The sequence below is a fragment of the Suncus etruscus genome, chromosome 11, assembly GCF_024139225.1.
Source record: "Suncus etruscus isolate mSunEtr1 chromosome 11, mSunEtr1.pri.cur, whole genome shotgun sequence".
Taxonomy (NCBI): domain Eukaryota; kingdom Metazoa; phylum Chordata; class Mammalia; order Eulipotyphla; family Soricidae; genus Suncus; species Suncus etruscus.
Window position 1 is genome coordinate 100,336,465 of NC_064858.1, and position 12,230 is coordinate 100,348,694.

A 12,230-nucleotide genomic window follows, 5' to 3' on the forward strand; every position below is an offset into this window, starting at 1 on the left:
AATGCCCTCCCGCTTGTGCCACAACTCCTGCCCCAAAATACGTTCAAATTTTAAGAAAATGCCACCAACCCAAAGTACATAGCATCTTCCTTTGGTGGGGGGCTGGTGATGGGAGTAATTAAACAATGCCCACTTATGTTCAGGGCTTATTTCTGATTCCTGCTCAGTGATCTTTCCTGAAGATGCTCAAGGCACCATATAATGTGCTGACAAGTAAACTAGGGTAGGCTGCAAGCAAGGCTAATGCCTTAAACCCTATACTGTCTCTCTAATTATTTATAGTATTTTACTGTTTTTAACAACTTTCAATCTTTTCTTTTAGTTGAAAAATACAAAGCAACCATATTGCATCCCAGGAACTAGACACTAGATGCAAAGAGAGCCTACCACCTGGTGCTCTGGAAAGTGACAGGCTTCTAGAGGAGACCAATGTCTAGAAATTGCATAAGAGTAAAATGAAAAAATTATAATTAGAATATAATCATATTTAATTTAAATACAATCCATTATACTTATCCAAATATTACATTAATTAAATTAATTGTAACTAACTGAATATAATTGATTAAAATAATTATAGTTAGACTATGAGATACTCTGTGCAAAAATAGGGGTGGGTTTACAGCTGGCATTGTATGGTATAAACTCATCCATTTTGTGCAGGTAATCTCATCTGTTATTGGAAACCTTGTAGCTAGAAACACATGCTCACAGATAAAGTGATAGAACTGAACTAATTAAACTGACTCCTTTATACAGCCCAGACTTTTAATTCATAATGATTTGCATTTAAATTCCAGCCCCATCTATTCCTGCCCTCACCCGCTCACCTAATCAAGTCATTTATCTGCTCTGAATCGGGGTTTTTCTCATCAGGAAAATTAGGAAACTAAAATACATTCATCACGTCTATGTGCCTATAGCCTAGAGCTGAGGATACTGCATTTTCTACTTAAACGTGTGAAGGAACTAGATCTTATGTTGAGTTTTCTTCTCAGAGTAGTAAGAAGCTTGGAGAAAACTTTTAGTCATTGAATATATTGCTGAGGTAATGGGTTCACAAATGAATATTTATTGCCAAACTCACCAAGTTGTACACATTAAATAATAAAGTCTTTTTAATGTTAATCATACTGAAGTTGTTTAAGAATACATTAAGGAAGATAGTATTGTGCTTGGGGAGCATGTTCTGCATATGTCCCTTGGGGTTTGATCTTCAGAATACATGGTTTTCTAAAATTGCCTCAAAGGCATAGTAATTCTTGAATCATATGTCTGAGCAGCATCCAGTCTTCAGGTCATCTCATTGAACTAACAGCCATGACTCAATGAGTTGGCCCTGGATCCTCTGAGCATCCATAGGAAACTTCCTTTGCATGTCCAGGGAACAAGTTACATTAATTGTGTAGTACCAGGCAGTATTTACTAGCAAATGTGCTAAAATAAAAGAAACTATGATGATATTATTGCTTTCATTATCATGAAGAGGGTTGTGTTTTTAGCTAAATGATTTATTAATCAGGAAAAATAGATACTAGCTTATTAATGAATATTCATCTTAGGTAGATACCTAGTTTGTAAAATTGTTTTGTGTCTAGGGGTCGGAGCGATAGCAGTCACAGGATGGACCCCAGTTCAAATTCCAGCATCCCATATGGTCCCCAGAGCCTGCCAGGAATGACTTCTGAGCGAAGGTGTGACCCCAAAACAAAACAAACAAAAAAAATTTTCTGTGTCTAAATCATTCCAGTTAGGAAATTAGTCACAATTCTTTCAGTCTTTAGAGATTACATATAATGGACAAGGAGAAGGAATACTTATGTCCTCCTTTTACATATATTTCTGCATGAAGCTCAGACTGTCAAAGGTGGCAGCTAACAAGACCACAGAGAAACTTTCCGTATGATGCAAAGATGGCTCATCTATGAACTTAATCTGCAAGAGCATTTACTGACCCACGCATCTGATTTTTCCCCTTCAAATTGCTTTCCTAAAACAATAAGGCTTGAAGACATATATCTCTACCTTTCAGAAATACTTTTGCACTTTTTAATAAACTTTCAAATACTTTTAGCGATCTCATTTAAATGATAAATGGTGTTCTCTTTATTATTTATTCGAGCTTAAGAACTACTTCTTCTTAGTAATAAATTCCTCCACCTAAAACAGACTGAATGGATTGGAAGTTGCCCACACATTTTTTTCTTGGAAAACTGTATTTATCTATACGTCTCTCTACCCACTCTACAGTCACATTTGAGAGGTGCTAAATAAGTCACATATTTGAAAATGTCATGCGCGTCTAATTTTATGCCTGGCAATATTTTTTAGTTTATTTTAAGGAAAGTAAACAATATGCCACATTTCAAAAATTTTGCCAAGTCTTATGTTATTGTTATCCGGCACACATAATCCTCTTCACAGCTATTACCTATATAATTTCATAATAAAGTCACATGCTTTTCATTTCTACAGTATGTAGGACACAAATAATGGCATTTGATCTTTCATAAAGTAATGCCCAAGGGAAAGTTCTTAGTATCTTTTTTCTCATCATGGAACCAAGAAAATTATGGGCAATAAACAAGAATATGTATATTTGAGAAATATGTATATTTTAGATCAACCCGTGTCATTTACTTATTTCTATTTCTACCATCACTTCTCTTCTGAACCATCATCATCACCTCATTATGGTCACATAATAGAGTCCTATTGCCACATCCAATTCATTTTGATCCCAGCAGAGAATTTATCAGCAAAGAACCTGGTCTTTTTAGTTCACACATAAGTTCACATCAAAGCTCTTCTTAAAGCATTTAGCTTCTGCCTTTCTTCTTGAATACAGAGAAGCTGTTCTGATTCCTGCCCTCAGCTGTTCTACCTTTCCATTGACTGCCAGATATGACACATGAAAATGTTTTATTGCTTTGTTTTACTGATTAACTATATGCTCATCTCTCCATGGAACTTAATGCTAATTTTTTTAAAAATGGATAAACAGGTTCTTTTTTTTCCTCTCTTTTTTGCTTTGTTTTTAGGTCATACCAGAGATGCTCAGGAGTTACTCCTGGGTCTGTATTCAAGAATCACTCCTGGTGGGCTTGCAGAACTATAACGGATTCTAGGGATAGAACTCGGGTTGCGGGGCCGGGAAGGTGGCGCTAGAGTTAAGGTGTCTGCCTTACAAGCGCTAGCCAAGGAACGGACCGCGGTTCGATCCCCTGGTGTCCCATATGGTCCCCCCAAGCCAGGGGCGATTTCTGAGCACATAGCCAGGAGTAAACCCTGAGCATCAAACGGGTGTGGCCCAAAAACCAAAAAAAAAAAAAAAAAAGAACTCAGGTTGCTCACGTGTAGAGCCCTACCTGCTGTGCTATTTGGCCTCAGAATAAACAGATTCTTCCAATGAAACTTTAGGTTCATAATAAAAGTGAACACACAGTCTTATTCCTTACACCTTCTTTGTTGTGTAATTTCTCAGATTAGTAACACCTTACAATAGTCTGTTATATCTTGTATCATAGACCTAGTAGCTTTGACTTGTTATGATAAAGTGGTCTCTAGTTTAGATTAGGATTCTTTCTTTATGTTGCACATTGTATGAGTTTAACAGATTTATAATGTTATGCTTTTGCCAAAATATCAAAAAATAACCCCACAGTCCCCAAATCTGTTCCATTCTACATACTTATCCCTTTTCTCAAACCTGATCAATTCTTTCTGTTCCCATAGTTTTGGCCTCATTTAGAATGCCACATAATTATAATTATACAATACTTTAACCATTTGACTTTTTTTTTAAAGAATATTCTATTTTATTTTGAAGGGCTCACTCTAGGTTCTGCTCTCAGTGTTTATTCCTGGAATTTCCGAAGGGAACATATATGGTGCTAGGGATGGAACCTAAGCAGGCCCTGTGAAAGGCAAACACACTACCCATATCTCTTTGGGGAAAAAAAAATCCAGTTTGATGGTTTTTAATATTAAATTTCTATTTGGATTCTTTATAAACCTCATTCATGAGAATAGAATCATATCTATCTTATCTCCTTTGCCCATACTGCCAAGAACAGGCACCATGGATTGTCTCAATAGATTGTTACTAAGGATGGAATCAATGGATCAATCGACCTCCCAACCCAGTAGACAGCAATCACCTAAGCTTTCAAAACAATCTTTTCTTGGTTTGTTATAGGAACTTCAGTTCATTTTTGTTTATTTTGTGGGAGAAGGGGCACACCCGATGGTGCTCAGGGCTTACTCCTGGCTCTGTGCTCCTGGATTACTCCTGACTGTGCCCACAACACTATAGGAAGTCCTGGGGGACAAAACCTGGGTCACCCACATGTACGTTGATGTGCTCTGGTCCCTGTTATAGGAACTTAAGATCAGATTTATCTGACTTTACTTTTTAAATCTGCTTTCTGACTTTTGCAGATTCTGTAAAAGGAAGTGTTATTTCCTGGACTGGAGTGGTTCAGGGTGTTTCTATCACTGATCTTTTGCTACACACTTTGCCATGTAGAGATGCATTCAGTGCTGTTGAATAAATGGTGCTCCCTGAGTTAGAAATGCAGAATCAGCAACATATCTTACATTTTATCAGAAAGCTTGGCTCTGCTCATCTCTGCGTTCTAGAACTCTGGGCTGCTCAGGAATCTGCTTTCTCAGATTACTCCTTTAAGCATTGTCTTTGCTCCTCTGCATCTTTTTCATTTGTCACATGACAAGTTCCTTTTTTTTTCCTTCCTTTCTGTTCTCCCCTTCTGTCATCCTTTTTTTTTTCTTTCTGTGACATAGAAAGATACCTAACTATGCTTGGTGAAAGAAAGACTAAAGATTTTTTTACATAAAGGAAAGAACTACATATTAAAGTGCCATTTGCCATAATACACCCTCTAAAACATTATGACATGTCTGGATGTGTTTGTCCTAATTTCTGCCAAACCACTTTCGCCCATGAAACTTCTTATTCTTCATTTCAATCATTTGGCATTTGCTATGGTGTGTGTTTGTTTGCTTGTTTTGGGGGCACACTCAGAGATGCTCAGGGGTTACTGCACTCAGGAATCACTCTTGGCCGTGCTTGGGGGAGCGTATGGGAAGTAAGGGATCGAACCTGGGTGCAAGGCAAACACCCTGTCTAACTTGGGTGCAAGGCAAACACCCTGCACTATTGCTCCAGACTCAACATCAGCTAATTTTTTTACTCCATGTTTATTCTGTCATGTTTTTTTTTTTAATATTTCCTGGTGCCTGCCCAATCTGAATTCATTCTGATGCAAAACTGAGGGTGCTAAGATTTCTTTCACTTTAGATTGCAGGAAAAATGCCTTTCCCCACAATATCATTATCATTGTTTTATATCCTTCGAGTTTAGACCTACTAAACTTTGTCTACCTACTAAACTTATGCCTTTGTCTTTAAAAACTGAGCCCTAATCTAACATATATCCCATCTCAGCAGGGGCATAAACATAGCAACACTATTGATTATAGAAATAAGAAACATGCTAGTTGGGGGGGACTTAAAAACTTTCTGAAAAATAAATATTTTAATGGCAACATTAAAAAGCATGTCATACAGTAAAAATAAAGATATTAAAGCCCAGTGATAAGCTTCTAAATTTTTTTTTACAGTAGAATTTTTTTAACTATAGGAAAATAATAGCCTTGTATCTGAATAGCAACTTAATTCATTCAATTGTAAAACCAGAATTGCTCAGCTTAGTGGATTTACATTCAGCTTGCATTCACCTTTTCAAAGAAATTTGACATAGGCTTTGAAAGGCTGCACATTTACAATTTGTATTATACAGAGATACTTGGAGTATTTATTTTTCTGGTACTTACTCACCTAACAAATTAGTTGGTAGTGAATTGTTTCATCCAGAGCCTATAATTATCTCCTTTCCCTACCCAGAATTCACAGACCTCTTTCCAATCCTTTTCAAAATAAGGAAATCAACCACCGCTTAAGGAGCAAACTTAGACATATTTCCTTTTAGAAAAATTTCTCGAGTTCCATAAAGAGGTTATAAGAAGAGAAATAAAGCATAAAGTATGCCCAGGGGACTTCAATGACCTTGGTAAATCACTTTGTAAAGCTTCTTTCTTAGGACTGATCAAGTTACTAAAAGCCACAGTTCCATTACAGCCTTCCTTCTGTAGGTTAGAATCTAGCAAGCGGTAGATTTTTCATTAAACTACCACTCCACTGTCAGATAGGAAATATTTCCAGTCTAGCAGAATGATAAGATTGCTTCCGTTCCCCCGGTTTTGTAAAAACATTCATTTGAATGACCAAGTATCCAGTCAGATTAAGCAGTGGACTCAGCAAAGGAGCAAATACAGAAAGAAACACACTTACCATCAGACATGTCACTATAATAACAAAGATGCTGAGAAAAATGACAACAGCATAGAATCCTTCTTTGCTCCAGATTTTGTCCGCTTCATGCTGCCCTTGTAAAACATTTTTCTTTAAAAAGAAAAAAGAAAAAAAAAAAAGCAAAAGAGAAAGTCCGACGTTAAATAAGCACTTGAGGAGACTGGGCGTTCTTATCAGACACTTGCATATTTTTAGCTGGATTCCATTCAGTGGAGGGGCGCACACCTCCGTCCCCCGCTGCCAGACTTGCTTCCTAAGCTGATCTAACACAGGGGGTTGCTGTCCTTCCACAAAGCAGAATCATCCACGCTCCTGAGGCAAGCACGCTCTGCATGGCTGCATATCCCAGGCTTCCTAAACGTCCCTGGAATTCTGAACAGGACCTGGTTGGTGTGTAGGTAAAACAATTCTACCCTGTTCAGTGTGGAGGCAACTTAGGAAGCTTTCTTTTACTCTATTTTAAGTCTTGCCTTCCTCCCACAACTCCAAAATTCTGATCTCCCTGCTGCACTTAACTTTCATTAAACAAAAGTGAAACAGGTGCAAAGCAAACCTAGCGTGGCACTTTGTCAGGACCATTTCCTTATTTTAAAAAAATCTTTCTATCTTATCACACATACTCTGTACGTGGTTAAAATCTGAACAAAGTGCCACTCAATCATAGAATTTTTCATTTTAGCAAGTGAACAAGGTATTTTTACTCCCACACACCCCAGCTAGAATGATTTGGTAGTAGCAGGTGAAATAAATACTTTTAAGTACATCTATTATCTATTTATTATTATATATTCTTTATAATATATGTATATAATATATAGTTATATATTATATATCTATTGTTATTTATATTTATTTATTATTATTATTATTATTTTCTTACCCTTTTAGGGAGGAAGGGTAGAGAATGAACAGTAAGATATAAATGCCTTGGTTTTATTTCAACCATTATTAAAAATAAAAAGGACACCAGCAATTGTACAACGAGTCTAGAACTGGACATTTAGTAGTGGATGTGGTCTATACGCATGTTTATTTTCAATGATGCACACTGGAATTTACATCTTATAAAGTAAGATTTTAATTCTTAAAAGTACATCTACTAAAGTCAAATTTTAGAATTAAATAATTTTGTTTTATATTTTTTGGGCTTTTTTATTTTTGCACCTTACTTGGTAGTGCTTAGGGGCTACTCCTGAAACAGACCTTAAAGTAGAGTCCCTTCCTCACGGTGTTTTGGGGACCACGTGGAGCCCTCTACCTGCAAAGCATAATATCCAGCACTCAGAGTCATTGCCTAGCTTTTATAATGCTATTAAGTTTTATACTGTGGTGAGATGTATAGATTTATAGTTTTTAGAAACTTTCACTTGAAACCAAAAGAGCCACAATTCAATAAAAATATTAAAACTAAATCAATTTGAATGTTTTTACTCATCTAAAAATGCCTGTCTTGAAGACAAGTAGGGGGTGGGGAAGGAGGGAGAAGGGGGCATTGATGGAGGGAAGATTGCACTGGTGAAGGGGGGTGTACTTTTTATGATTGAAACCCAACTACAAAAATGTTTGTAATCATGGTGCTTAAATAAAGATATTATTAAAAAGAAACCTTACATATTTTTCTGTTCCAGGTAAAGAACTTCCTTACTTTTGTACTTATCTCTCTATGTTCCCACCCATTGCTTGCTTATTTTTAAATCTGTTTTGAAAATAAAATGAATTAGACACTTAAAATTTAGAAACAACTTTGCCTTGAAAAATATTTTTATAAAAATTTTTGTTCTAGAACTCAAGTACGTATTGGAAATTGGGGAGTTAACTAAAAAAGAATCAAAGTCTCTGAGTTCAATTGTCATAGCTCGACTTCATTAAGTTTTTACTTCTTTTATAAATCTCTGATGTGGTCTCTTTAACATCTTCCTACTTTCAAAGATACACAAATTCAACAATGCAAGGCATGACTTGGGATATATTATAAAAATATGTAAATAAAATATTGATGGAGAATGTAAAAATAATTAGAGATCAATATTCTGGGAAGGAAATTTTACATTCAAATAACAGCTCATCTTCTTCTCTTTGACCTGAGATAGAGCATATTTTATTCCAGTGTCTTTATAAACAGTGCTGGCAACTAAGAGAGGAGAAACACTTATAGAAATCAGGTATGAATATGGAAATTAAGGTGTGCTTTTTTGGGGGAAGGAGGGGGATTGGCAACTGAATAGCATCTACTGCCTGCTATAAAAGCAAACTAGTTAAGCCATCAAGTAGGCAGCATAAACTTGTCAAGCTTATGTATGAGGATCTGAGCCTTATTTCCTGTAAAGTTTGGATAAAAAGGGATGGTTATGTGGGTGGCAAGAGATTTTGTATTTCTAACCTGAGTTTGGTTCATTTCTTTTTTTCCTGCTATAGTTCCACACCTCCTGGAATATCAACATGTTCCTTTTTGCTTGAGACAAATCGCCTTTGTTTTCTTTCTTAACCAAAGCGGTGATGATGGAAGAATTTATCTCCCACTCCCTGTTTCCCCACCCCCCCAGTGAGAAAGACACATGTTTTGAACTTCTAGAACTTAGTCACTGCACTTTCTTGGTAAATAGATTTCCTTCTGAGTCATGCTATTCCTGCTGAGCACTACTATATTTGTACAGAGATCTGAAAAACTTGATAAGGGCAGGGCAATAAATGGAAAAGTTTGTAGTTCAGGACTCACAAATCAACAGGTTATGATTTATGAGATTCTCTAGTACAACCTTTGCCGAAGACTAACTTGATGCTTTTGTATTTGTCAGGAGGCTAACAGCTCAAGGATTTGATCAGGTCAAACCAATGCCACTGAATCTTCCCTTTTATCTTTGATCTTGTGGTTGGAACAAAGCAGGTGGATGTACTATTACTTAAAATTTGGGTTTACTGTTTTGTGGACAACAGTGTTTTACATATCTTCTGTTTAATAATTCTATGCATTTTATTTTATTTTTATTTTATTAAAATAATTATGATCTCGGGGCTGGAGAGAGCACGGAGGTAAGGCATTTGTCTTTCATGCAGAAGGATGGTGGTTCGAATCCCAGCATTCCATATGGTCCCCTGTGCCTGCCAGGGGCGATTTCTGAGCCTACAGCCAGGAGTAACCCAAAACTCAAAAAATATATAAATGAATAAATAAATAATTATGATCTCAAATATAGAAAGGGATTCCAAATACCAGAAAATGAAATATGGAAGCTTTAGATTTTTTTTTTTAGTGACTGCTGAAGCACACAGAATGAAAATGAACAAGTTATTGGATTATTTGATTAACTTAGATAAATAAGGTGCATCCTACAACAATATGATTTTGCTAGAGCAATGGCATATTTTCTCTGAGTTATACAAAAGTAGACAATTTCCTTTGAATGAGTGGATACACACTGGCATTAATGGTGTTCCTCCTGGGCACTGTGTGGCTAGGTCTGTGATTAGAGATAGCTTGTTGATGCTTCTAATTTGAAGGAATAATTCCTAAACTAATGGGTTATGATTTATTTTTATTTGGCATAGTAAATATTCCATGCAAGAAATAGATTGCATGCTGGATTACTTTTTAACTTGCTAACTTCCTTTTTAAAAATTCACCTGCAAATAGGAAGCACTTTGTACTCTAACAACAATGAACTCTTATATCATTTTTTTTCAATACCAGTGCAGAACATCTTGTTGAAACAAAATATTTACTTAGTCATAAAATTTTTAAAAACTTTTGAAATGAAAATAATAAATTTAGTTTATTGCCTTGAGAGCAACAGATCAGGCAAGAGGAAATCTAGTTTTATCTTTATGAGCATCTTACAATAAAATAAGTTTGCATGATTAAAATATTCTAGGTACCACATAAAATATATAAAAAGAATAAAGCCATTTTCCCAAGAAACTTAGATTTGAAATCTAAATGGATAATAAACAAAAATATTCTCAACTTGGCATTTTTCTTGGTTTTCCCAAAAGTTCTTTATGATTCAAAAAAATCAAGCAAATAAGAAAATATTATCAGCAGAAACAGAAATTTCTATGAAAATAAACAATGTAAAATTGGAAATACATGCTTTGAGCCACAGATGTTGGAGCCAGTAGAGCCACAGTGGAACAGGGTTCAGAAGGTACCAGGGATTAATCTTGGACCTTATACATCCAACTAGGCATATGCTCTTCAATTTGAACTATGCCCTTGAACTCTCAGCAATATTTTTTTAACCCATGTAAAGAGACAAAAATCCTAAACTCCAATATTCATTATTATGGTTGTAAATATTTTGCCCTCCCTGAGCTAATACTTTTGAATAAAAGTTTAGATCAAAGAACAGAAACATAAACTTTTTTCAAATATTAATCACAACAATACTTAAAAAGTGGAGAAACTTACAGAATACCACTCAGCAACTTCAAACAGTTGTCAAAAAAATGTTTTGGCAGTGTCTTTTAGACTAGATCTGAGAACCCCCATGAGGACTTATGCAAAATGCAGACAATCTACTCTTCAGTTTTTCATGTTGCCATGTAGAGCCTCAGTTAAGGGGACAATGCCTGTACTAGCAGTGCCTAAACACACACAATCCATCTGTTCTAGAGGCTCATACAAACTATTGGTCCTTGAGGAAATGCTCCCTAGAGTCAATAAAAATACTATTAAACTCTATGATTTTCCCTAACTTTTCTAGATTTGTAGAGTTTCACAATCTCTCAAGAAAATGTCACATTGGACCACTAAACACACTTTCCAATCAAATGCAATATAGAATTTGTGGTTTCTCTGCCATAATAATTGTGCAATGATTTTCAAAAGAAGCTTCCTACCTTCATTGGGTTGAGCTATGTTGACGAGCCCCCAAATACTTTATTGGAACTAGTTCTTTTCAATGCTGAGATTTACTTGATTGCCAAGTATGGATCATTCATGAAAATGATCAATTTCTAAAGCCTTCATAACTGTATTTAAATTTAAAATAAGAAAATAGAAAGTAATGCTTTTATTATCTCCAGACTAATTTTGAAACCTGGCCCACTTGTAGATCATGGATCAACTTGTTTTATCCCTGTTATCCCATGAGACTCATTGGAGTGATTCCTGAGTGCAGAGCCAGGAGTAACGAGTACTGTTAGGTTAGGGCCTAAAACCAAAATGCAAAAAAAAAAAAAAAAAAAAAAAAAGACAAAACAAAAAAAGCAACTCCCCAAAACAACACCCTCACAACAAACATGCCTCAAACAAGCAACTTGTGCCTCAAGTGAAGGAAGAAGAGAGTGTGAGGTATTAGGGTTCTTATTGCATTTGGGCTTGCTGAAGTATAAACTAGTTAGGTGGATATTCAACTACTACAAAGTCCAAGGCACAAAGGACAATGCAGAAAATTTTAAAAATCCAGACTCAGAGCCAGAGAGAAAGCAGATTCCTAGAAAATGTGAGGTGCAGAGTCAAATCCCCAGCTTCATATTGGATCCACCCCTTTCTCAGCATTTCTGGATGCAGCCCTGGTATCCCATGAGCACTGAAAACCAAGCACCTAGTCATCAGGTCTGCTCTGCTGGGCAGCTCCTTACCAGGACCGATCATGCCTCTGACATCCATGATAGCATCAAGTACCACTATTAAAAAAAAATCAAAGAAATGCAGACTTGATTCTAGAATAATCAAAGGAAAATATTGATGTCTAGGAAAGGTTACTGGATTTGCTTTTAGAAATACTGCTCTGATGACAAGAGAGAACACGATTAGAACATTGTTGGGGTGAGGAGGAGAGAGAAAAGAGGGGACAGGTTGGAGAATAAAACAGAAGAAGTACAGTTGGAGTTTGTTG

At 36.0% G+C, this 12,230-nt stretch overlaps 1 protein-coding gene across 1 annotated transcript in view; it reads right to left on the reverse strand.

Annotated features, from left to right (window-relative positions):
• The window catches only part of PTPRR (protein tyrosine phosphatase receptor type R), a 357,511-nt gene that overhangs the window by 198,273 nt on the left and 147,008 nt on the right, over nt 1-12,230 (reverse strand). The window contains exon 5 of the mRNA XM_049782793.1: nt 6,373-6,483. Within this exon, the coding sequence (XP_049638750.1) occupies nt 6,373-6,483 (111 nt within the window). The remainder of the gene's footprint in view (nt 1-6,372; nt 6,484-12,230) is intronic.